At 43.3% G+C, this 26,523-nt stretch overlaps 1 protein-coding gene and 2 long non-coding RNA genes across 5 annotated transcripts in view; 1 reads left to right on the top strand and 2 right to left on the bottom strand.

The window, feature by feature from the left end:
• KIF25 (kinesin family member 25) overlaps positions 1–13,036 on the top strand; it is a 41,221-nt gene extending 28,185 nt beyond the window's left edge. For all 3 annotated transcript variants that reach the window (XM_086877938.1, XM_086877939.1, XM_023923679.2), the window contains exons 11-15: positions 991–1,167; positions 6,182–6,333; positions 8,777–8,974; positions 11,350–11,505; positions 12,640–13,036. In XM_086877938.1, coding sequence (XP_086734064.1) covers positions 991–1,167; positions 6,182–6,333; positions 8,777–8,974; positions 11,350–11,505; positions 12,640–12,797 — 841 coding nt within the window. In that variant the 3' untranslated portion in view covers positions 12,798–13,036. The remainder of the gene's footprint in view (positions 1–990; positions 1,168–6,181; positions 6,334–8,776; positions 8,975–11,349; positions 11,506–12,639) is intronic.
• Positions 51–7,710, bottom strand: LOC111926917 (uncharacterized). Its single transcript, XR_002863267.2, has 3 exons — positions 7,172–7,710; positions 6,937–7,053; positions 51–1,466 (listed from the first exon to the last, which is right to left on the bottom strand). It is a non-coding gene; the product is annotated as an uncharacterized LOC111926917 (long non-coding RNA).
• LOC111926919 (uncharacterized) lies at positions 9,216–21,038 on the bottom strand. The gene is made up of 2 exons (XR_002863269.2): positions 20,906–21,038; positions 9,216–12,162 (listed from the first exon to the last, which is right to left on the bottom strand). It is a non-coding gene; the product is annotated as an uncharacterized LOC111926919 (long non-coding RNA).
• Positions 21,039–26,523: the final 5,485 nt, after the last annotated feature.

Below are 26,523 nucleotides of genomic sequence, written 5' to 3'. Positions count from 1 at the left end.
AAGGCTTGCTGTCAGTGGCAGTCACTTTAAACTGTATAGAAAGGACGAAATAATGATTGTAATGTATTTATTGTTACAGATTTCAGCTTCACAATATTTACAGCTTCTCTGCCCACCATTTGGTATTTGAGGTTTTATATAGATTTCTAGTCTCTCCCCTGCTTAATCTGATTTTCTAAGACAATAAGATTATGCAGTTTTACTGTTTGTTATCTGTCCATGTGGCTTTCAGACTCTAATTAGATTTTTGAAGATGTTTCAACCATAGTTGTGGGAGTCCAAAAGATGATTAAGTTCCAAAAAGTTTCCACTGTGAAAATTGACAACTGGAATACATGAAGAGGATTCAGATTAGAACCCAGTCCCAAGGAAGAAGGATAGTAAAATTTTTAACTACACTCTGTTGTTGTTTTTAAGATTCTTAGAGTATTTTAGTTGAACCTAATACAGGATTGAACTGATATGCTGCTATGTTATAGTACAAGAGCCATTAGGAGTTTTTCCAGCTAAGCCTGTTTGTTTTGGAGAAGGGTATAAGCTAAATCAAAGAACCAATTTTGTATGAGAATAACTGCTTAACTGTAAATACTTTCCTGAATAGAGAAGCCGTTAATTTATGGATTTTCTGAGGCTGTGTACAGATAACTTCTTACAGATATGGTTTCCCATCTCTGTTCATTGTTTGCACTCTGACAGATTTTATACTCTGAGCTCTGAGTGCAACAACTGCCAGCAGAGAAATGGTATAAAAAAATTCTAAGGTGGGAGACTAGTGGAAAAAAATAAGCTGGCACAGCTGTTTGGAAAATTAAATTCTATTTACTTCTTCAAGTTTAAAAAACTGTATATTCTGATTCTTCAAGTTAACATTAGTATATGGATGAGGCAATTCCATGGCTACAGATACTTAGTAGGCACTTGTATCAGATTCTAATTATATTAAAATTAAAGAATAGATCTTTAAGCTTTTTTTTTTTTTTTATTTGCCAGGCTTATTTCAGAAAAGCCACCAGGAAGTTACTGGGTTGAGGTTTCTGTTGTAGAAGTGTATAATAATGAAATTTTTGATCTTCTGGCCAAAGATAGTTACGGAAAAGTGTTTGGCATCAAACGTGATGTTGTCACAACCAGAGAGGGGAAGAGCGATGTGCCGCTGCTGACGCACGAGTGAGTACATGGCTTGTTCCTACCATCCAAACACGATCTGGTGTTGATACCACATAGAGCTGTCACAAAACTGCATTATAGGCACCAGATTGCTTCTAAACAATGAGTCATTACCATATGCAAAAGAACAGTTCTGTTTCTGTTAGCTCAGTCTATTAAACTGCAGTTGGCTGCAAATGTCAAAATACTTCCAGAAATAATTGTACAATTACTTTGAGTTATACTCCTTTGTTAAGTGCCTTCCACTCAGAAAGATTGCTGCATGTTTTGTTGTTGCTGGATCTATGGCATCTTGTCAGCTGTAAAAAAAGAAGGGATAATCTAGTCACAAAGCACTTTTCCATTCAGTCTTACTGAATTATAAAATTTACAGATTATAATAGAAATTTATGTACCAGTTGCAAATATTTAAGCATCTGGAGGGTGTTAGCTTTCCCTTTATGCATTGGAGTTACAAAAAATTAGAATAAGCTTTCAAGTGATCTTTTAATACAAATACCCATCTTAATGTTGCTTAATGTTCTGTTTTCATAACTGGATGTGTTAAAGCTGGATTTGTTATGTTGGCATTTGAACTGGTAGGTCTTGAAAATCGAGGTTCTTCAAACTAAAAGCTAAGAAGCAGCCAAGCTTCTCACTATTCACTTTTAAGATGTCCCAGCATTGGTGTATGTCAGGTTTGATCCTTATTTACACAACTTGACAGTGTAGGGAGAGCTAGGGTACTTAAGGCTACAGCTATACTACTTTAATGCCTTCTTTTACTTACTAAGCATTACGATGATTTGTTCTAGTACTCACAGGAATGATTCTTGGCATTACGTAAGTGTGGCATATGAAGCAGATGTACAGTGCTTTCTTGTTATATATAAAAAACTTACCTTGGCTAACTAGATCTTAAAAGTCATGTGTTTATAAAATTTCATCTATTCACAAGAGGGAATCTGTTTCAGATGCTTCATTTTAGAATGGCTGTGTTGTGTATCATAAAATGTCCTGAGTGGGAAAGGGCTCATAAGATCATGGAGTCCAACTCCCAGCCCTGCACAGGATAGTCCCAAGAATCTCATTCTAGTACCTGGCCCTCCTCTGGGTGAAGAACTTTTTCCTAATGTCCAGTGTAAACCTCCCCTGACAAAACTTCAAGCTGTTCCCTCAGATCACCACAGGAGAGGTTGGTTCCTGCCCCTCTGCTTCCCTTCACAAGAAGTTGTAACTGCAATGAGGTCTCCCGTCAGTCTCTTCTTCTCCAGGCTGAATAGACCAAGTGACCTCAGCTTCTGCTTATGTGGCTTCCCCTCTAGGCCTTTCACCATTTTTGTGGCCTTTCTTTGGGCCTTACATTAGTGGTATCAATATTAGCTAGAAAAAAAATAAAATTAGGATAACATTACTTGTGGTACCACAGAGGTGATGGAATTAAACTGGACATCTCTCTGTGGGCACCCAGCATGAGAACAGATTCCAGAAGGGAGCATGTGCATTATCAAGATGTCATATAAAGAAGTGAGTAAATAATGTTTGTGGAAAGAAATGTCTTGCTCTATTGAAATGCTTAGAACAGCATTGTGTTTTCTATGTTTCTGAAGAAACATGATGGTTTTCTTTGCTTCTCTATAATAATTGTCATGGTCTAATCTCTACTTTTCCAAGGGGAATTAGCAGTCAGATATGAAATGCATCCCATGCCAATTAAATAAAATGCACCATCAGTGGAGATAATTTTGTCCTATGGGACATTGTCACAGAAGCAGACCACTAGTTTGTTTATGTGGATTTAATGCTATTCCCAGCAAGCCTTGACAGAAAATACAAGAATATACTGGAGGATTGTACAAACATACCTTTATTCTACCTAGTGATACACATTTATTGATTTCTACTTTCTAGCAATTTAATTGCTCATAGGAAAGTGGGAGCCCAGATAAATTGTCAAGTAGTTTTCTTCACTGTGGGAGCTATAGGACTCTCCTTTCTTTCTATGAAATAATAAGCACTGCAATATTCTCAGAAGGATTAACATTTGTATCTGGGGTTTGCCTGCTCTTTGGTCTTGAGGTTAAGTACAATTTCCATAGACTGCAAGCTGGATTGTACTCTCCATGCTCCACAAAAACATGGAATGAATGAAAAGTGACTGGAGATTAAAGTGATGAATCCTTTTGCCCTTTCTGTCTGTATTATGCTGACTAGTGGGTTTCTCTCTATCTCTATTCTTGTATTTCCCCAGCTGTGACTCTACTCCAACTTTTAGTATCTAGTTAAGTTTCTGCTGTCAAGGGAATGGAAAACTCCAGAAGAGGCTGGGAGCAGAACTTAACCTGTGTGTGCTGAATCTTTCTTGGAGGAGCTAATCTTTTTCCTTTGACTAGACAGGAAAGGGGCCATATGACTTAGAAAGTGAAGATGGGTGCACATAGCGTAGGCATGCTGGGAGCTGGACTTTCCCTGTTTCATCAAAACCTCCAAGTAATTTTTAATTATGGTATTTCAGTAACTAAGATGCTGGCCTGGCATAATTTTATTCTTGAAAAATGCCTGTTCCCAAAGGATCTTTGCATAGTTAGTGGGTGACCCATCTCTTTTCATAGGTTTTGGAGAGGTGAGAAGCTGTGTGACTTGTGCCATAGAAACAAAAAAAAAGAAGCTGCAATAAGGTTTTGTTTGTCCTTCTGCTTAATAAAATATCTTTATAAAATATGTTTATTTCTGTAAATTTTAATTTATGGCTAAGGAGCCTGGCGCCTTGAACTAAAACTCTTAAAAGCCACTTATCTCAATCAGTTAATACTAAATTCTAATGCAAACATAAATAAAAATATGGACTTGTATCTCAATTACAATGCAAGCAGTGAAAAAAGTCCAATTCATAAACAGGTTATATTAATAATTACATAGAAAGGTTAATAAGAAAAAACAAACCCAAACAAAGTAAAGGAACCATTGAATGAGGCCACCCAGCTGCCCAAAATCTAAAGTAAACAGATGGTGCTTTGAATAAAAACACATCCTCATTTATGATAATATTTCATCTAGAATATATTGGCCTGCTGGGTCTTATTGGCTTCTCCATATATCCACTAAAGTACAGTAGTCTCTTTCCTGCTAACATGTTCATCTTACTGAATCACAAAAACCTCAGTTTCTTTCTTCTTTTATAACTTGGCTGACTTTGGAGAACTTTCAGCATCAAATTTTTAACGTAACCACAACAGGGCTTCTCTTTGTAGAATCTGGTTCTGGAACGTGCGACACATAGTACACGATGAAGTCGTAGAGATTATACTAAAATATTATTTTTGTCAGTGCTGTGGAGGAGCTACTGTGCCAAGCTTGCCACACTGGGCTGGAGATGTTGCTCGTCTTCAAAGCCAGCTGTAGCTTCCCAGCCATAGGTGACCAGCACTGACCAGCACACTCTGAGCCCTGTCTTCCTTGGCAAATGCAGGGATGGGGCAGCAGCTTGGAGCACTGACCATTTGGCAGCTCACAGCAGCAGCTTGCAGAAGCCAACAGCCTGGAGCTGCACCCTAGCCAAGGCTGCTTCCCAGTCAGGCCTTCCAGTCCTGGCTGACTAGCCACTGGAAGATGCAGTTAAAGGCTGGGGAAGGCAGGATGTGTGCCCCCTTGGATGTGAGGCAATAGTCAGATCACCCCAGTGTCAGGCTCTGACTGTAGGAACTAAAGCCACTGTTTCTCTGCTGGCACCAGGTCAAACAGCAGGAGACATCCCCAGGGGGTGCCCAGAGGTAGAGGTGTCACAGTGGAGGCGGACATGTCTGGCTCAAGGGGAAGTCTGTAGTGATTGTTTACCTCATGGAGCCCTGGGTGCACAGGGAACTGCACTTAGATGGCTGCTTCTCCTATGTGCCTATAGATATGGTGTGAACAAATGCTTTTCTGTGCTTCAGATGCTCTTGCTTTGTTTTTCGAGGAAATTCTTTTAACTGAGTATAGTTTGTTGTCTTTTGTTCTTCTGTCTCTAAACTGTTCAAGTATGGCTCTTAGCATAAAACAGCTTTGTGCCAGGTGTGACTTTCTCACGGAAATCAGCCAAATCTAAGTCATAAAGACATTGCCTTTTATCACATGCTTGCTTTTGCTGAAAAGAACATGCAGAACCGAGCCTGTGGCCTGCGATGAGAGTTATTAATGGTAATTAACCATTAAATTATGATATGCAGTCATAATTTATACCCCCCAAAAAACAACTGTTTAGGTGTACTAGCTTCAGTGATGATTGAAGAGGGCAACAGTGAAAGAAAAGGATAGGCACTCTTATCTCATTTGTTTTAAACTTTGCAAACCTAGGGAAAATCGTAATGGGTTTTTTCTTTACCTAACCAGTTTATTTCATTCATTGTGTTTATTTCACCATGTGTGCTAGGTCATTGCCCTTGATCATATTTGCAGTACTTCCTTTAACAGGAAAAGAAAACAGATAGTCTGAGATAAATGGTCTACAGACATTTATATCTATTTATTCTGACATTGTGCTCATTGAACAGTGGAACTGGACTTTTTACCAGGGATTCTGGATTTAATTCCAAATATGAAATATGACTTCCAGAGGCCCAGAGAAATTTTGGGGGATTTTGCCTAATTCTGTACCCAAGAAAATGAGCTCCCTCAGCATAAATTGGACAAGTCTACTTCTGTAAGACCAGAGATTCCAGCAATGTCTAAACCTGTGTCTTTTCTTCCCAAGTGTGGAGCTATAGAAATGTCTGTTGCTTCAAGAACTGAGCTACAGTACTTCTGGACCTGCAAGGCTGGCAGGCCACTTCTGCAGCACTTTTAGGACTGCACCACAGCTTCTGGCTTGAATTTTCATCTTTATCCCACCTGAAAAAGTGTAATACAGTTGTTTGTGCAGCTCAAAACTGAGAGTAGTTTTGAGAAGGAGAAGAGCAGGGAAGTGGAAATGCTGAGGTTCTCATTCAAGTTGTCAGCTTTTTTGTGTGTTTTTTCCTGTGAGTCAGTTAAATATCCTTTCTGTTTCTTTACTTCTTAGGACTGTTGAAAATGCATCTGAATTTTTGCATCTAGTCAACAAAGGCCTACAGCTGAGAGTCACGCACCCAACACTGGTGCATGCTCATTCCTCTCGTTCTCATCTGGTAGTGACATTGACCATAACCACAGTTGTCTTTGGAGATAACTTTGGTAAGCAGGATGTTACTAAAATACATCTAGAGCCAGTTGTTTTTAGAAAAACAGTCTGTGGATTGGGAGGTTTTCATATTGCTTTTTCTTCCTTTTTCCAATGTTTGATACATTCCCTCAGTTTTTTCCATCTTTCTAACTTCTTCGTTCCTTCTTAAATAACAGACCATTTTCATGTTTGAATGCTACTGGAGCTTTCAGTTTCTTAAAATCTTAGAGCTTTTCTTGACATGCTGTGACTTACAGAGTTGTTGAAGTGTTATTATATGAGGCAGCTAATGAATAAGTTAGTTAGTCATAAGGTATAAGATATTTACTATCTTTGTAAGGTAGATACTAAAATAAAGTAGTTAAATCACTTAAAATGCATAATTACATGCCGCACAAAGTTTGTGGTTAAGCTAACCATAAATTTTAGGGATCATCACATGCTTTTGGTTGAGAAAGAATTAAAATTATTTACTCTCTGCCTGGCAAAAATGTCCTTTAAATTCAGAATCTTTTGAACTGTTAATAATAGGCCTTATGAAAAGACAGAATACTTCTCCTATTTACTATGGCAACATGGATATTTCTACTTTTCACTACCACCCCAAGACTTACCAGTTTATTGGTTGAGGAAAAAGTTTCTTCTGGGGCTCTTGAGGGTAACTGTTTTCTTTTGCTCATGTTCTAATTAGGCTCTCTGCTTTCAGTGCTGTGGTCCATCTGCTTCATACTCTGCAACAACAATATGATTTTAGAAAGTGGGAAATATTTAACATTTTTTCCCTTAGATTGCTATCAGAAATTAAACCCACAGTATCAGCAAAGCAGAACAAACAGTGCCCTCACTTACCTATGGGCCTTGCCAAAAGACACAGTTACTTCACAGGTTGCAGCTCCAGCATTTCCAATGTTAACTCTAGCCAGCTCCAGATTTTTGTTGTTAGACTGATGGTACTTTTCTAAACTCAGTATTTGCACCGTTAGCACATAGCCATCTTGTCTAATCCAGAACTCCCTTTACCACCTCTAATTGCAGTCACCCCACCATGCCACGTTGCCTGGCAGCAAAGCTCCGTAGAAATGTCTAATTGTTGTTGAATGCAGACTCTGGCTTTTGAGTCCCAGCACATGGGTGAACATGTGCACTGTAAGGGAACAGAGCAGAACTGCAGCTGGGACCTCACTGCAGCAGTGTGTGACAGCACAGCCTACCTTGGTTAGCCGGAAAGGACCCTGATTAAAAGCCAGGTGCCATTGTTGTAAAGTCTGTGATGAGTTCTGCACCTAAAGCCAGGGTTGACAAGCCAGCAGTTTTTCAGGTTTGATTAAGGTATTTTAGCATTTTGATCAGTATTATCTGTTGTTTGAGGAGAGCTGTTTCTTAATTTCATTGTCTAAAACTGAAGAGGAGTGAGAACACTTAGTTTGACACTGTATGTGTCAAGCCATTTATTCTGTGTAAACCAACACAGCTGCTCTGCTTAAACTGTGAAGAGCTGGCTCAGGGTTTAGCAGCAGCCCACTTGGAGAAGTACAGAGCTCTGTAATTCAAGTCAGAGTCTGCTCCTTAGTCAAGTTTTGCATTTGGAAGCTTTCTACTATTCCATCTAGAGCTCTAAGCACCCAAGGAGGTCTGTTGTCTCTATGACCTGCAGCAGAATATGTGCCTTTTCTTCTTTTGTTCTTTTGGAGAGAGAAGGAGATAGATGAAAACCAAAACACTAAGAAAAAAATCCAAACTGCTTTGGGAAATCCATTTTGCATATATTCCTGCTAAGCTAATGTGAAAGCAGCTTTCCCAGAGAATCTTTGTCTTCCTTCCCAGCAAAGAGAGAAAGCCAGATGCTTCTGCTGAGGAATGATACTAGTAGGTAACCCACCTGAACAAGTGGAAATAGCAGTATTGAGGCTAATAGCTCATCATGTGGAGATCTTGCAGTGGGATATAATGGCTGAAGGAAGTCTAAAAGGAACAGCAGCAAAGGACAAAATAGAAGAGGCAGGATAAGGATTATTTTTTTTTTCCAGAGCACCAGCAGGTGATGTTTCAAATACACAGAACCAGTTTTCAGAGCCTACTGCTCCCAAGCATCTGAAATTGCACTTTGGTTGCAATCAGTCTAAAACTTTAAAGAAAGCCTCTTTAAAGTCCTTACTGGACTCCCATTTCTTGTTTTCCACACAGATGTGTGAACAATGGGGACATTGGATACAACACAATCTACACCAAAGTTTCTTACCAACTGGTACAATCACTTTGATGAGTAAAACTTTAAATGAGATAGAAAAAGTCATTCAGCCTGCCTGTGCCATGGATTCTGGCTTGTACGTTGCTTCTGTTAGAATAGCCTGACACAGCAGATACTGTACATCCCCTATCGATGCACCATTTTTCCCCCATCTAAATTTTCAGTGTCAGTGAGAATCTCTCTATTGTTTTTTTTTCATTAACTAGGTACTTTATGGGAAGATGAACAAACCAGTCAGAGACTAAATAAAGAGGCTTCCTGCACTTTTCCACAAAAAATGAGAGACAGTAAATCTACCTCTTCTTCTGGAGCCTCTTCACCAGTACAACTTGAAGCAACTGAGAAAATGAAGCAAGTCAAAACGAGACTGCAGCTGGTGGACCTGGCTGGGAGCGAGTGTGTTGGTAAGAGAATGTGTCTGTTTGTGGGCATGGATACTCACGGATCTAGGTTACAGTAAATGCTTTAGTTCCTTATGGAGGGATACATGCTAACCACAGAGGTGGTTTGAACCCACAGATCCTGGCACAAACAAAATTCTGAGGGCTGATTGATCCGGTTTTGCACTGGTGTAGTTTAACTCAAAGTATGACTGCATAAGCTTGCAATAAGCCCAGGATGGTTACACATATCATAGATACACTATTTGTTCAGACTGCTTTTATTAGGCCTGTTTTTCTACTCTGAAAATTAGCATGTCTTTGGTACAGAAATGTTTAAGGAGCATAAATTATTTAAATATTACAAATATCTGTAATAATTTGTATTACCATATGTGGATTTTTCTGCTTTATTGTGGAAAAAGTCTTGGAGGAAATTAGCATTGAAAAGATAATATTGCTTTTTATTGTTTCTTCAAAGCATTTTCCTCCTGCCTCCTCTATGCAAACAATAATTTTAAAAACTCAATTATTTCCTAAAGGACAAGCTTTCTTACCAAGAAAAATCATGCAGCCAAATGTATCATTCCAGAAATAATGTTTTGAAAAGTGAACCAGTATTATGAAAGAGTCTTTTACTTCACTGCCAAGAATTCTTGCTGTTGCTCACTGTTAAACTTTTGTTCTACAGAGAAACCTAATATAATACATTATTTTTTCATTTGCTCTAAATGCTGAAAACATGTAATTGAGCAACAGGGCGTGTGTTTATTCTCTCAGTTAAACCAGGACAAACATTTCCTTGGTCTGGGGCTCGGCAGGCCAGTTCCTCCAGTGAATCCAGAAGAGCTGTGCTCACATCAGTGTTAGATGTGGCCCAGCACATGCAGCAGCTGACCTCTGCCATCAGCTGTGCTGGTGGACATACTCTGTTGAAAGTGAGGGCAGTGTTAACTCATAATTGTTTTAAAATGTGGGCAAATCTAAGTAATCAACCTTACCTCAAGCTTCTCACACATGTCAGCACCTGGCCCTGTTGGCTCTGCAGTGACATAGGTCATTTGAGGCATTTACAAGCCAATTTGTCCCTTTTTAGAAAACTGTTTCACTTTGAAAACTCACCTAAATGCTTTGTCAAAGTTCATCTAACCAAATACAGGTAATCAGCAGTTTAAACATGTACCCCCTACCCTATATGCAGTTTTCTCCTTTAGGGGGGATAACTGTAATCCCAGGAGTCCACTTTTCCTTGATATGAAGAGGATGCCTGGGGATGGTTGTATATATAATGACCCAAGTAAAGTTACCCTGTGATTCATCCTATCTTGGATTGTTATCCACCCTTTGGCATGGTCTTCCAAACTGCTTTATCTCTCTCTGACAAGATAGAGAGACTCTACCACTCCAACCTCATCCTCTCCCACAGTTCTAGAGCCCTCACTGTCCAGACTCCTGGGTTTTTTGCTATTACTGTACCTTTTCACATTTCCCTTTGCTAGAAAATGCTGGCCTAAGGGGAAAACAAGATCTCTGGCCACTCCCTGTACCTGTCTAGAGATAGGAGAATAGGCAATAGAGGAAGCTGTTGGCCCCATCTGATCGTCCCCCTGCCATCAGCTCTGCCTGACATGGATCATGTGCCCTGGGTAAGGAGAAGTGACTGTGGATGCATCTGCACCTCATCCATTATCCTCAAGAAAGCTTGAATTTGAATAATATGATGCTAAATGCTAATAGCAAATTTCTCTTCCCCAAATGGCAAAGGTAAGGACAGCAGGAATTGATTACTATTAACTGTACTCTCATCCAGACTGATCAAAGAGTTGAGTTTGCAGCACCTCTTTGAATTGGTGCCGTATGTTGCATAGACCAAACCTTTACAGTGCTGCTCAGGGGCAGCATAGCTACATACAACCATGCTGGGTGGGTGGTAGAATTGCATCGTGTTCCTTTATCCATTTCCTTGCAGCTAATCATGACACAGAACAGTACTCCACAGGCTCTGGTGAACACAAATACAAGCGTGAACACTTGTGGCTGTTGTAGTTTTCTCTCTGCAGCTTGTGCCATCAGTGCCTCCCCTCTTTTTCCAAAGAGAGATAGATGGGGCAGCTAACTGTTATAAAAAATGGTGGACCAAAATAGGCTTCTCTTTGGGGATATTGTGGACTCGTGTTTTCAAAAGCTGTGTTGTCTTGTCTGATCTTAAGGTGTTCCTACTTTCTTGGTTCTTTGTTTTTAAAACATATGGAGCCAAAAATGCATTGTACATCGGCAGAGATCAACTTTAACATGAGATGCTTTGGACCATCTGTAGACATTGAATCTTCTTTAACCTTTCCTCCACATTGAAGTAGCTTTGCTTAGTGTTACCAGTGCCTTTTTCTACACTGTACCAGGTATGTCTGGAGTGACAGGAGCAGCACTGAGAGAGACCTCCTTTATTAACCGCAGCCTGTCTGCCCTGGCCGATGTTCTGGGAGCAATAGCAGAGCAGCGAGCTCACGTCCCTTATCGGAACAGCAAACTTACACATCTGCTTCAGGACTCCGTTGGTGAGGGATTATTCTGACTCTTGTTCAACAATATAGATTTCTTCTCCTGATTTTTTCCTCTCCTTTGCTGTGTAATAGTAGAAGATGATCTTATACTCGTTGCTTAAATGTGGCCTCTGTTTCAAACTGGGAGAGTGTCAGTACACAGTGACAGTTCTGAACTCTTGCTGTTCCCAAAGCTCAGTTGAAGAACAGCATCTCAGTAGGATCATGTGAAGGGTAAAAATTACATTTGACTTGTATTGTTTCATGTCAGGTACAGTTTAAAAGTTAAACTTCAATCTTTATTACTACAGGGTATAACCACCTCCTTGCACATTCCTTAACATTGTGCCCTGCAGCAGCAAGGCAAAGGAGGGAGACAGGACATGGCACTGTAATACAGCTTCCTTTTGTGTTTGGGTCACTTCCTCTTCTTCAGCTCTTCTATGCAGAAGCAAGTTTTAAAGCAACTGTTATTCCTGCAGTAATGTTAGATTTATGTCCATGTATGTAGTACATGAGTCCATTTTTCTTCGGCCAAAAAATATCAGCCCTTATGCTTTTAGTCTCCAGTTCAAGCCATTGACAGTGAATGAAGTAACAGTTCTTCAGAGTTGTTGAAACACTATGAATTTTTTGCTAAAGCTTTGATTTTCACTTGGTACTGGAGTCTCTCTGTGACAAGGGAAAGCAAAAAAGAGAAGTGAGAGCTATGCTGTATGGGTGCTGAGCCTGATTTTAACCAAGTCTGTTGCATGACTTTGGTGAAGTGCTGAAAAAGGCTGTTTCCTCCTTTGTTTAATCATTGTCTGTAAACTTTGAGTCTGTTTTGTTTTATTGTCACAAAACTTACAAATATTTGACAAAACTTAAATAAGTGTCCAGACCCATAACATACATGCTGATTAACTGATGAAGCTAATAGGGGGGAAAATCTATATTACAAATTGTGAAATGTTTGGGGGGAAGTACCATATTGTTAGATATAGACTCCCCATGAAGGAGATGTCTCTTTCCTCAGGAGCAGTTTGCTGCTTCATGAAAACAGTGGTAACCTGTGCTCACTGTTGTGTAGATCAGTATGGTAACAGTGTATAACTTACTGAAAATAATGAGGTAAATAAGTATGTTGTTTCTTTTCCCTGCTTTTAGGAGGTGATGCTAAACTGTTGGTGATGCTGTGCATCTCTCCTGGCCAAAAGTATTTAACAGAATCAATGCAGTCTCTGGGATTTGGAACTCGTGCTCGGCAAGTTCAGAGAGGACAAGTCAAGAAAAAAAATTTTCCAGTGCTGAGTAAAGGAAAATAAAACCTAAGATTCCTGTGGATTAAAGTATCATTAATGAGTTCCTCAGATGGAAATGTATATTGTTGTCCTTACGCCTTTCTTTTAGATATCAACTGCCAGATAAAATAAACAATCTTCAGCATGGCCTTAGTAAGCAATAAACCTGCTAATGATGTTCTTGCTCCAAAGATAATAGCAAGTATTGACAACATCTACCCACCATGGTGGAATGGTAGAGAAATAAACTGGGCTTTAAGACATGGCTTTGGTGATGTGTTTCTTTAGTTCTACTTGCCCTAAGTCAACAGGGCCCCTGATTTAGGATGGTTCACTTCTGAAAGGCCAAGGGTGCATTCTCTCTTCTCAGTAGAAGTCAGGAGTCTAAATATCATTCCAGTGCTTCAAAGCAAATGAAATACTTCCTCCTATCTTGGATTAAAATGAGACACATCATTTTTTTATTGCTCTTCTATCTAACATGGATGGGGTCATTCCTAATGCACTAGCACTAGGTAGGAATGTAAAGGAACCCATCAGCTGCACTGAATGGAGTTTTGTTCTCTGGTTTTAAGTAGGAAATAATGGCATTAGTGAGATGGAGAAAAATGAGTAAGGCTATATCTGTTATCCCTCTGGAATGTAGCTTAGAGAGCAAATGAGGGATTACACAACTTTTTGAAAACACACTTAAGTTAAATGGTTGGAATGAGTCCCAGCTCTGCTGAGATCATTAAACCCACAGCTTTGCCTGTTTGGGGGGGTATTTTTGCTCCATGAATGCAGAGAGGCCCTGAACTCTACAGATCCTAATGGGACCCAACTTGAACAACTGTTGTAGTAATCTGGCCTCTTATTTCACTTGCATTTCTGAAGCAAGTTAAACTCATCACAACTTGAAGCTGTGCCTGCAGATCAAAAAAGGATAACCATGCAAATAAAACACTGAATGGCAGCTTGTGATCTGCTGTTTGTCACCTGCAAGAGGCTTTCACCCTTTTACACCAATGGTGACACAACATCATGCAGGGTTTGTGAGTGCAGTGACACTGGGAAAAGTTTCAAGAAAGTTTAAGTAATATTAGAGGTGAGAAGTAGGCCCAAGATGAACAACTGGGTTCAAGCAGCATCTGATGTGTTCTGTGCACTAAATCATTGCTCGGCAGAGGCCTTAAGAGCCACTCTTAATTTTTCTTCCACCAGCAATTACTCTGCCCCTAGACTGGGAGAGAGGTCATTGTTAGGTCACTGCAAGAAGCCTTAAATTGCAGTGGCCTGCCCCAAAGGCTGGAGTTTAGAGTACTCCAAGTCACTTAACCTTCACAAGCACAAATATTTATCCAGAGATTATGTAGCGTACTATTATTGGAATTTCACCCTTGAATATATAACAGCTGCTGTGTTGCTTGCAGTGTTCTGGTGCTCAGAACATAAAGTATCCAACCAGAGAGCTGTAATAACACTCGCTTTCCTAAATAATGTCAAGAGGGTAAAAAATGCCTCAACTTTACCTGATTCCAGCAGTTACAGAGGGGTAGAAAACAAATCTGGCCACAGGAATTTATGAATCTGAGTGGTCAGTAAAGCAATCTCAGGTGAGAAAGTGTCAGAGCAAGGAATGTGACCCTGGCTGATGAAATGCAGGAGAAGCTTCAAGCTCACCCTAATCTCTGGACAGCTGGGCTACTAAAGCAGCCTGGATTACAGCTCAAAGAGAGGTTAAGTAACAAGGGCTGATTCCACCAGCAGTTGTAAGTAAGTTCAAGCATTTTAAGGATTTGACATTTTTAAATGTTACACAGAAGTACAACTTGCCATGAGCTGTTCTTTTTCTTTTTCTGAAAAACTGCCCTTCAAAACTTTGGATTTATTTATAATCTTTGTTGTAGGAGAAAAGCAGCAATACTTATTATTGTAGCAGAGAAATAAACCCCTCAAATATGAGCAAAAAGGTTAAATTTCTACATTAACATTAACTCAGCCAAACTGAGAGTATGCAGCATTCCCTGCTCCTGTTTTCCTTGTCAGCATAGCATATCACTCACTGTTTGACCTGCACAACTGAGTGTACAGGATATGCAGGGCAGCAGGGTTAACATTTTGTTCCAACAACATTCAGGTTTGGAATTTCCTGGGTTATAGAGATACGATTGCTCAAGCCCAGCGTCAGAAGGGAAGAAGGGTAAAAGTTGTAAGGGTGAAATGGCTTTACTCCTGCATCTAAGTTGAATTGTCTTCTGTCCCAAGAGTCCCTCAGGCCTGCCAAGGGAGGATGTTCAGACACATAACTGATGTCTTGGGGAAGCAAGAAAAACAGCATGTGCAAGGCCCTATACTTCTTTGCTGCCATTTTTCAGTGTTTTGATCTTTCATTCTTTGAAATTACATCTATTTTAGAAAAACAGATGTTCACAGATATTCACAGAGCTGACCTCAAGGATTCCCTCATTGACTAAAGCCTATCCTGATAAACCTGTCCTCACTGTCTTGGCACTGTAAAGCTGAAACATACATATCAACACTGGGAGAAAGAAAGAAAAGTTATGTTTGAAAGCATTCTGAAATATTGAGATAGAAGGACATAAGCACCAGGGAAAAAGGTGGTTGCTCTTAAGAGTGCCCATGTAGTCTATGCTAAAATAAGCTTTGCTCTCTGCGTGGGCAGGGGCACAATCAAATGAGGGTAAGAACAACATAAATCAGGAGAAGATCTTTTCAGTGAAGTCCATGAGTGCATAATGCAGCTTTCAGCTGGTGTCTTGGCACACTGAAGCTGGAGTACCCTCAACCCTGCTTCAGACAAGTCACTGTCTCAGAGTACTGCTCAGTATAGAGGGGTGCTGTTTCCTATCCATGATCCACATGCCTTGGTGGCAGTCAACACATTGACCTTCCAGCACCTGGCTCTCATTCTCCTCCCCTGGGCCCTGACTTTCTCCTGTGACATTTCAGTCAGTGCTCATCTATGTCAGTGTCCTCACACTGTCCCCTGGCTGGCCCTAGGAAATAGGGACACATCCACATGATGCTGCAAGGCACCACAAACCCCAGCTACCCGTGGCCTGGCCTTCAGGATCTCCTCTTGAATTTATGCTGCTGCTTTCATCATCCTGTAGAGAAGCTAAGCAAATTTCAGTAACAGTATCCAGGAACCTCCAACTCTTCCTCAAAGAGCCTTCCCACTGCAGAAACCACAGCAAACAGAAGAGAATTTGCTCTCGTGAATACTTTGGTACTCAGCATCCTGGTTTAGTGTTCAGGTGGCCAAGGAACCAACGGTGTGAAGCCTGACCAGCACAGCACCTGTCTGGGAGGCCCAGGGTCTCACAGTCATGCAAATGTACCCCAGAGCACCTTATTTACAAGTGGCTCAAAAGTACAATTTGGTGTCCACATTTCTCTGTGGATTCATCATTACAGACCGAATTTTTCAGCTGTGGTTGGTGGTTTGCCTTGCAGCCAAAGGAAAGGGATTAACAGGATAGATCCACCTTTAACTCTGCCTCCCTAGTCTAGCAAGGGAGTCCAGGCAAAGTGTTTAGAGCATCATCATTCAGTTTGCCCTAGCCAGGGAAACTGACTGCTCAAGGACATCATCTTGAAGAGCACAAAACTGCTGTGGAGAGTTTTCACTTATTCACTTTTTCAGCCTTGAACCCTACTGTGCCTGCCCATCTCTGTAGTGCTGGTCCAACACGTGTCTTTCAGACTTTGAAAATCTGTCCCCAGCTCCCTTGCAGCAGCCAGCTTTCTGAACAGGGAAAGGCAGTGTGAAACGAGGCAGAGCAGATCACGTGGCACAGGTCTCCATCAGTTCTCTCTGAAGATGTTTTACTTGGCACCTGCAAGATACATCTTTGGGCAGAGCAGTTTACCATCTTTTAGCTTTGAGTGCTAAACCCACACTGCAGTTTACAGCACTCTGCACCCTCTCCAGACAAGCCCTTAATCTTCCTCATCACCTAGGAACACTCTTATCAGCAGAGCCCAAGAAAGCACTGTGATCCATCATTGGTTAAGAGAGCTGCATATCATCACAGGGTTAAAACAAACCAGTAATTAAACCAGCCAGTGCTTTTTGCCCACTCTTAAACAAAACCTTGACCTATGCTGACGTTTGAAAATTATATATTTAATTTCCATGTGTGGCTTCATGATTTGGCAGCAGCCGCACCACAAAGAGAACCTGCTTTTAGCCAGGCTAGAAAAGCCATAATCAGCATTGGAAGGTTCACAAAAATGTTTAATTTGTTATTAAATTGCTGATTCCATTTTATGAAGCGCTTTTCCAAACCCTTGCAAAATGTGAGGAACAGGCAGAATGAAGCAGTTACTGGAAAAGGCTTTTGGCTCATGCTATGAAGAAGCAGTCACAAGCTGATGGGTTTAGAAGTCCCTTCCAGACAGAAGAAGCAGCAGCATCTGCTCATGGAGGAGCAAACAGGCCCAGAGTGCAGGGATGCCAAAGGTTCTGCAGCCTTTCACAAAACCAACTTGGCATTTGAACAAGGACATTAACCATAGCCCCAGCCAGATCAAAATGCCACATGTCATATAATGGAGGGCACAGGGGGATCTAATTGAAGGGCATGAGAGAGAGGAAACTCAGCATACAACTATTTTTGGCTTCTTTTAGACCCACTTTATCAAACCAGGTTTTATCTTGCCCTTTTTGTTTTTAAAAAATCTAAGATTAAATTTGAGCCTTCTTGAATTCATGCAAGTATCTCATGAGGTTAGCACATCTTATCCACATATTTGCAGGCCTAAAGTTGCACCTCTGCTCATTTTCCTGGGGAACCAAGGAAAATTATCTGTTATTATTATTAAATCAAATATAATAATAAGTCAAATATATATAATATTATTATATTATATTATTATTATTATAAATAATATATATATTATATTATTAAGTCAAATTATCACCCCCTTCTTCTCCCAGCTCCCCTGTCTTCATGTTTTCAAGTATTTCCTCCAACACATATCCCCTCTTACTCTTTTTCTGTTACATGAAATTGCTATCCTGGCTGGGATGAGTCAGTTCACTTAAAGGCAGCACTAGGAGTGGTTTTCATTTTCATTTTCCTCTGGACTTTACTAATTACTTGTGTCCCTCTTCTACATAAAACAAGACAAAACAAATAAACCAAAGGCACCACCAACAAAAATGCCCCACCCCACTACTAAAAAAAGTTTTGGGAGCCACACCAGAGGCTTTGAAGTTCCAAGAGACAGAAGATGATAGCTCCTCCCTCGCTTCAGTTGTCTGGGGTTTTTTTGTAGTGTGAGCCTCCTCCACCTCCTTCTGAGCATGCACACATACACAGAGACTTTGCCCACTACATTCTCTGAGCTGTTGTTTTAGATTATACAAGCTCCAGGAAAACCACACAACTGAATTCTGAAATGGGAGCATTTTGCAGGGCAGCTGATATGCTGGTAAGCACTGCTTCTTTAGATTTTAGTCCTGGGCCTCCAATAATTCCAGCCTTTTTGCCAAGCAGCACCAACACTCCTGTCGATGTGCATTACATGTGCTCTTACAAGTTTTTTTTGCATTTAAGATCCAGATGTCTGCAGTCCACACCTCGGTGTGGGTGGATGCATGCAGTGATCCATGTGCTACCTAGAAATGAGGTAGATGAGGAGCCCATGCTGCTCCAGTGGGCTCTGCTGCCAAGGCTGAATCCATGGAAAATGGTTAGCAGGTATTTACCATGCCAATGTTCAGTGTCTTCTAATGCAACCAAGCTCAGGCAGTCAGATCTGACCAGTTATTTCACAGTGTCTGACTTTCAGGAAGCACTTCCCAACAGAGACGGGGAAAAGTTCCAAGAAGTACTCCAGCATTCCAGTATCTAAACAGGAACACCTCATGGAGATGGCACAGGGCTCATCCCAGAGGGACAACGATCCAGGTGTTGGGAAAGTGCCAGGAGATGCAACAGCCTCTGCCTGGGCTGTCTCCAGAGACAAGGGGCCATAAAGGTCATTGTACCTCTGGACAGCCCCTACTGATGCTGCCTTATGAGAGATGTGCCCAGTCCACTGCCCTGCCAGTCTCCATCCCGAAGAAAGGCTGACTTCTGCAACCAGAATCTGGTTTACCTGCTAGATTTGGCATAACACTTGTAACAGTGAGGGGCAGGATGTGACTGTGATGCTGGAACACGAGAAGCTGTACCTACACATTCAGCAGCATCAGCTCTTTTACTTGCCCACATGAACAAGGAGAGAGGGCTTCTGATGAACACATTGATGTGGGCTGTAAGAAACTCACAACAGCCACTTTCAGGACATGGGATGCAAGCAATGGGCTTACAGTTTTCCAGCACAAGTAGGCCTATGTTAAATCCCTCTCAGGACCTTAGTCCCATAAACCCAGACACATCAAAATGTCCCAGCCTTTGCAGTCCCAGCTGCATGTCATGAGCTCAGCTCCTGTGGCATACAGACAAAAGGCAGAAGAATTGGTGAATAACAAAAATGTTCAAATGTGCAGCTGCATGGGGAAATGGAGCAGAGGACAAGAAGCAAGCTACCTGCACAGTCCCAGGAAGGATCCTGGTAAAGAAATTGTCCCTGGTCAAGTTCCACAGCAGGGAAATGCAACACCTGGGGAAGCTGAGCCCACAGGTACTGCTCCTGATCCTCACATCACCAGGACTGCACCCAGTCTGGCTGTGGACCTTGTATGAGCTTAGAAGTAGCTACAGGTATTACCTTGGGCCATATTCAGCCCAACAGAGCAGCTTCTCTCCATTCATATTTTTCCATCCACCTCCTCTTACTGGAGGTGAGTATGAAATGCTTGCTCCTCTTGTGTCTGTCCTGAAGTGAGCCCTGCACTTCCATGGCACAGTGAGGTGGTCCCTCTGCAGAGCATCCCTGCCAAGCCAGGGAAGGGCCGGTGCCACTGAGGACACCTCTGCCTGTTGGCAGGCAAGTCTGGTGCTGCCCAAGGCAGGAATAATTGCCTTTGTCCAGGACATCTTTCTGGAGAGACCAGCCAAGCACATGATTTCCCAACATCCTGAAATGCTCTGGGAGAGCCAGAGAAGGTTACACACTACAAGACCAGGCAAGGACAGCACACAGGAGTCCTGCAGCCAGGTGTGCTCTGGGCCACACACAATGTCACAGTTACAGGGCAGTGCAGTAATGGGAAGCTTGAAGGCAAGGCAACCTCACTGCAGGCACAAGAAAGCAAAAGTATCCAGTTCCAAAAAAGCCCAGGGACTTCTGGACACCATCTACTTCCCAAAAAGAGAGAAAAGGGAAAAATGGAAAAGGGCACAAAGTCCTACGGGAGCTCTGATAAAGTAATGGCAGGCACAAGATAGTGGAGATGCCACAACACTGACTCATACCAATGTTGACTCACCAAAGTCCTGAAAACAACCCTGGCAGATTAGATTTCATGGCACTTAGCACCAGGCAGCTGAGGTCCCATCCTCATTGCTGGGATTTTGCCAGATCCTGGCCAGAGTCTCAGCTTAGGCACCTGCTTTTGACAGAGCAGGTCTGAGAGCCCCCTAAAGGAGGATCCCAGTGTCTCCTACCCACTCTCATCAAGTGGCACTGCCATCAGGTCAGTCCCTGCAGGTATCCCACTGCTACCTCCTGCTGTCTCCTTCACCTAGCTGCTCACACTGCCAGACATTTGTGGCCTGTAGCCAGACAGGGCTGCTCCCAGTTTGGACTCAGCAATCACAGCACACGTGCCCTGGGAGAGGGCACCCTTGGACAGTTGACATATTTGAGGTCAAGGTCCTCTGCAGAGCTGATCTCCCACAAGAATCCCAAGCTCCACACACACAAGAGCCCAAACATGATAAAATAAGGGCAATCAGGAGTAAAATAAGCCCTGGCCTAATGATGTCGTGAGCACAGAAGACTTATAAAGGTCCTGCCAAGTTACTGCTGCCCTCACCCATGCCATTGCTGCCTGTAGTCCTTGCAAGTTATTCCATACACCAGCACATCCCAGGGAAGAGTCAGCAGTTTCACCATTGGCACATACCAGAGAAGAAGAAAGTAGAAACAGTTTTCAGGACACACGCCAACAACTGATATGGCTTTTAGAGTGAACAACATTTGGAAAAGACTAAGAAGCAAAGAAACCCTACCCCATTATCCCAGCAAGACTCTCCCTACTTCTCTCTTAGGCAGCTCATCCACAGGACCATGATACTGGAACTTTCTGATCACTTCTCACAGACCTTCTGCTGAGCCTCTCTCTCTTATTTGGCTCTTCACCTCAGAAAGACAGCTGATTTCCTGTGCCTTGATTGCCTTCCTCTGGAGCAGCCTCCTCCTGGACCTGCTACCAGCTGCAGCAAGCTAAACACCTGAGCCCACTAGGAACACTTCTTGGTCCTTGCTATCAGGCAGAGGAGTGGCTTAGAGACACCAGAAACAACTTCATGCTCCTCTACACCTCAGATGTCACCACTTCACTGCCCCTGCTGTCACTGTGCCTTGTGGGCATCTCTGTTTTAACCATTCATCCTGAAATGGGAAGAAACTGTAATTGGAGCTTTGTGAGCACCTGCATGGAGTTAGAGGCAGTTCTGAGCTAAGGACGACCTCGATAAAGCAGGACCAGAGTGGTGCCAGTAGCAGTCTGAGGCAGCAGCTTTGAGGAGTCTTTAAATTTGGTTAACCTTAAAGAAACTGCGTTGTCCAAAAGCCAAGCTGATGCTCTGGCAGTGTCCTTGTGAAAAAGAAGCCTGTAAGAGCTCCTATCTGCCTCTATCCTGAAAATAGGATAAAATTGACATTATGGCTGTGAAGTTCTCCCTAAGTTTACCTAAACATCCCTATGTTTTTCAGTAGTAATGCTGAAAATTTTGGAGCTCAAATGGGTTTGAGCTGAAGCAGATTGGAAAGCAATGGTTTGTACACTCTCTATTAATTGCAGAACATGTGTTAAGCAAAGTCATACCCAGCTGCTCCCACAGCAAAGCCTGCTGCTCATCCTGCTGCAGGATGTGGCTATAGCTGAATGCCAGAGCTGCCAGCCAGGCTGGGCTGGGCTGGGACAGGGGCACAGCTGCTCCAGGGGAGCTGTCCACACCTCCTAGCCTCAAGGCATTGTGTAAGTGTGGGCTTGGATCTAGATGTTCCAAAACGCACCTGTACCTGAGGCTCTCTATTCCTCTTCTGGCATGGGCTCCTTAAGCACTCCTAATGTCAAATTTTCCCTTCAGCCAGGTATGCTGGGAAGCATTCCTTGTTTTCCTTCTTACAAGCTGGAAGCCTTATGCAAAAGCATGATTCAGGAGCTGGGTTTCCAAAGAAAACCTAGAGCCCTGCAACAGCTGCATACATGTACGGAAAAGGCTGGCAATACTGACATTGTCCCCTGCCCCCAGGTGCCTCACTGGCCTTAATGCACCCGCTCTGGTGACTGGCATGTCCTTCCTGGCCATCCCAAGAACAGGAGCTCCCAAAAATGCATCACATAATCCAACAGCACTTTAACATAGGAATTATGGGAACCCTCTCTTCACGTCTGACTAGAAAGACCACAGGCTGAAAGTTTGCATTAGCCACAGAAAGACCACAGGGGCAGAAAACACTACCTGACAGCAGTAGTGGTGCACTGTGTGTGCCAGAGGATAGGAGTGGGACACTGCTGGTGTAACTGGTCCTGCAAAAACAGAGGGTTTAAGGATCCACTTCAGGGGAAATACAGGTAAAATCCAGGCTGGCTTCCCATGCCTCTTCCATACACCCAGAGAGCCACTTAACCCTAGAGATAGGAGTGCAGTTCATAAGCCAGGCAGGGAAGATTTCAGTACTACTGTGCCACAACAATAAACTGCATCACAGACCTTATTTCCAGCAGTGGGTATCTCAGAACAGGGCAAAAGCCTCCTCCCTCTCATCCTCATAAGTTATACATGGAGGAGGAAGACCTGGCTTCCTGCAGTGCAAGATTTTGCTCAGGAATCTCCATCCCAATAGCCAGAGCTCTTTTGAATACATTTGAGTTTGCGAAGGTGCAGAGGGGAGGGTAACCCCAAAGCCTGAACTGAGCAGAAGAGTAGGGAGGGGCTGCCTTGATGCAATTCTTCCAGTCTGAAAGCTCTTGATTTGACAGAGTCAAGGCTTTCTTTTTTACAAAGGTGGAGAACATCGATTTTTCTTTTTTACAAGGGTGGAGAACATGGATGTGGGAATTGGTCTCCATTGCCACAAATGTCAGAAAGCTTGTCATCTGGTTGTAGCAAAGGGGCTCAATCCTTTCTGTGGCTAACACAAAATCATTTTTCCTACACTGAATGCTCTGCTCTTACTAAAGTGGTAATTTCCATGTGGTGGCTTGACATGTAAGGCTGCAGATTGGAAAGCAGCTTATGCCATATCCAATTATCTCATTGCATATGAGAACAGCATTGATTGGAGAAGGGAAAACAAAGATTGGTATAAATGTATTTATGAGATTTAAAATAAAAACGTGATGTTTATATTTCCAGGAGTATAAGCAAAACAGAATTTTAAAATAGCACAGCTATGCTCTTCAATAACCCATACTCAGCTGCCCCTGCAGTCTGCCAGAAAGGATAAATATGATTTTTCATCATTATATCTCTGTAGACTTCCCATGCAAGGCTTGCCTATCTGGATCTTATTCTAGCAACTACAATCTCCTGCTTGCAGAGACAAACTCAGGGCTCAGAAGGAGAGATACAGCCTATTGGCAGATACAGCCTGGCTGACTGGCAGCATGAAAATACAGCATGGCTACAGGCTGGAGTGTGTCCTCAAAAAATGAGCTTCAGCACCAGCAAAGGAAGGATGGGAACTACCTTGAGCTGGGTTTACTTTATAAAATGCTGTTTGGATGAGAGAAATGAAACAAGATCCCTTCTGTACATTTCTCCATCATCTCCTTGCTTCCTCCAGCCCATCCCTGCTGACCAAAGGCATTCCTGCTGACACCAGACTTACCTTCTCCTGTGCTCCACTCCTGCGGAAGCCCTGCACCAGTCCAGGCTACCACAGAGTATGCCATGCCAGGAGGGTGTTGTACAAGAGGCCCCTGTGCACTGTCTCGCCAAGCTGTGGGCTCAGCCACTGTGCCAGCTGCTCCTGCTCCAAATGGGCTGGAGGCAACAGCAGAAGGGCCCAGCTGTGAACAGGCAACAGCCCAAGCCTAATATCCAACTACCCACGGGGGCCATGGATCTGGAGTTGGATGGTGGGCAAGTGTTTGCAATGGCACCCAGATGTCATTAAAAACTCCGTATGGAATTTAAAATTCAGTACATCTGATTTCCTGGATGCACCTAAGAGAAATACCCAGTGGTGCTGCTGCTCTGACACTGCAGAGGCTTTGCAGAAGGGAAGCTCGCTCCAAGTCGGAGAGAAAAACTTCACTGAGTGGTATTTGGGGCTCACTCACACCCGTCCTGTCTCCAGCCATGGCACGTACGTGACACAGAAGGCACAGAGCTGGCTCAGCACACACACGGCCATGCTGTTCCAGCTACAGCATCTCAGGGCGCAGCTGCCCGGGCCCCGGGGATTTCTCATCCCATTAAATTGGTCTGCCTTTCTTAAACCAACTCATCAGAGGAAAGGAAGAGTCTATCAGCGTTTCACGGCCAAATTATCCCGTGCCAGTGGTGACCAGAGGCTAAAGGCCATCAGCTTTCTCCCCAGTGCAGTTTGGGTACACATCCTCCTTGCAGGAGCCGCACCCCCGAGACCTGGCACGCTTCTTGTGCGCCATTCGGTGAGGACCCGACGGCTTTGGGCTCTGCTCACTCAAGTACCGATCACCCCGGGCTGCCCCAGGGGAGATGGTCAGCCTGGACCTCGCAGGTTGCTGGCAGAAGCTGCCCGAGGTGAATCGGCACCACTTGGCCCACCGGCCCGGCCCGCCCGGAGCCCCCCGGCCCGGCTCCGGCCCTCAGCCCGGCCGTGAGGCGGCAGCGGCCGCCGCGCTCCTCGCGCGCCCCCGCGCGGCCCAGCCCGGCCCGGCCCGGCCCGGCCCGGCCCGGCCCGCCGGCCCGGCGGCAGCCGCGCTGTGCCATCGGTGCCCATCGCTTCCCGCTGGCACCACGGCCGGGCAGAGCCGCCAGGGGACACAGTGGGTCCCTTCCTCCTCCCCACGCCCCACGTGATGGGCGTCCTGGAGAGACGTGAAGGCAGGAGCAAAGCCTTGGGCACCGCGAGCCCGGGAAGACACTCCAGGGAGGGGGAGGCGTCGTAGCAGAGGCTCCGAAATGGAGGCAGACTGGGGTAGGGATGGGGGAACAGAGCTGCCACGAGAAGCCTAGGCAAAATAACCAGGAGCCAGCCGACCCAGGCAGAGGAACCACCCTGCTGGGGTCAAGGAGCTGCAGCTTCCCAGTGAAAGTCTTTAGGACAAGTTTTTGCTCCAAAATGTTAAGACTCTTAAAACGCAGTATCAGCCTTCAGCGTCCCAGACTTTGCTGCCAAGAAATCCATTGACGAATTGCTCCCACTTCACCCAAAACACCTGGGTAGTTTCACCCATCAGCTTTAGCACACACCTTCAGGCCTTACTTCCATGCAGCTCCCACAGCTGGCATGCCTCAAAACAGATCCAGTGTAGTAACCACACTGTCCCCCTTCCACACTGCAGCACTTGACCGAACCCACACAGGATTTTCTGGTACTGTGAGAAGCTATGTCTTCTGAGACAGACTTATTCTATACATTTTGGTCAGCACAGTTCACCCTAGAGGGCAAGAAAATGCCATTACTTGCCAAGCAAATAAAGAGAAGTGACCAAGTCCTTCAGATTTGGGTGACTTAATATTGATATGTTGTTTAGTTTTATCTCCATACAAAGCTCCATGTGTAATCTAATCACCCTCCTCCAGCTTCCCCAACAAGCCAAAGTTGGATGAGTTTCTAAAGTCCTTGAAAATTTCTGTACTGGAAACATGTTGGAAAGGTAGAATTAGAAAGGAATTATAAATATGACTCTTTAACCAGAAAGGCTAAGGAAGAAATACAAATGAAAGCACGGTTTGAATAATTCAAAGAAAGCGGTCTGGTATGCCAGAACACATTCTTTCCCCCAGTAAAACCAAGCCAAGACCCCTCTTCCCAGCCTTATAAAGAAAGGTCTGAAGGACCCTGAGATAACTAAAAATATGCAAAAGCAGCAATTTCTATAGGTCGCACACAAATGTTACTGTATTAGTATACTTAGAAAGATTGGTTAGTAAAGGAATAGAATATTCAAATATATAGATTATATAAGCAATTGTAAAGGAGAGCTCGCTCTCTTGTCTTGCTCTTGTCTCTCTTGCTCTCTCTTGCCTCGCTTTTTCTACGTTCTTTTTCCTGCTCTTTCTGCTCTTCTTTATCCTTTTTTCCCGGCTCTCTCACTTCTGTTCTGTTACTCTCTTTCTTAGCCATCTTAAGTCTTGAACTCATGTAATCATATTTTACCCCCTTTTGTATTGTTCCCTCTGAGCCTGCTTTGAGCTTCATCTGCTGGCTCCAAGCAGGCTCTGTCTCTCCCCCATGCCCTGAAATAAACTACTAACATCTAACTCAACTATCGAGGTCTCTGCCGTGTCCTGGACAGTCCACACCCCGAAAGTGTCTCTTACAGAAACACAGCAGGACCTGGACAAAAATATGAAGTACAAGAAAGGAAATCTCAAGAGCAGGAGCAACACCACAATATCAAAGTTCATAAAAAGTAAATTTTGTCCAGAGAAAAGGAAAAAAAAAACATTTACAAGAGGCTCCC

The sequence above is a fragment of the Cyanistes caeruleus genome, chromosome 2, assembly GCF_971803275.1.
Source record: "Cyanistes caeruleus chromosome 2, bCyaCae1.hap1.1, whole genome shotgun sequence".
NCBI lineage: Eukaryota > Metazoa > Chordata > Aves > Passeriformes > Paridae > Cyanistes > Cyanistes caeruleus.
Note: the sequence above shows the minus strand (reverse complement) of the source record. Positions and strands in the feature narration are given on the sequence as shown.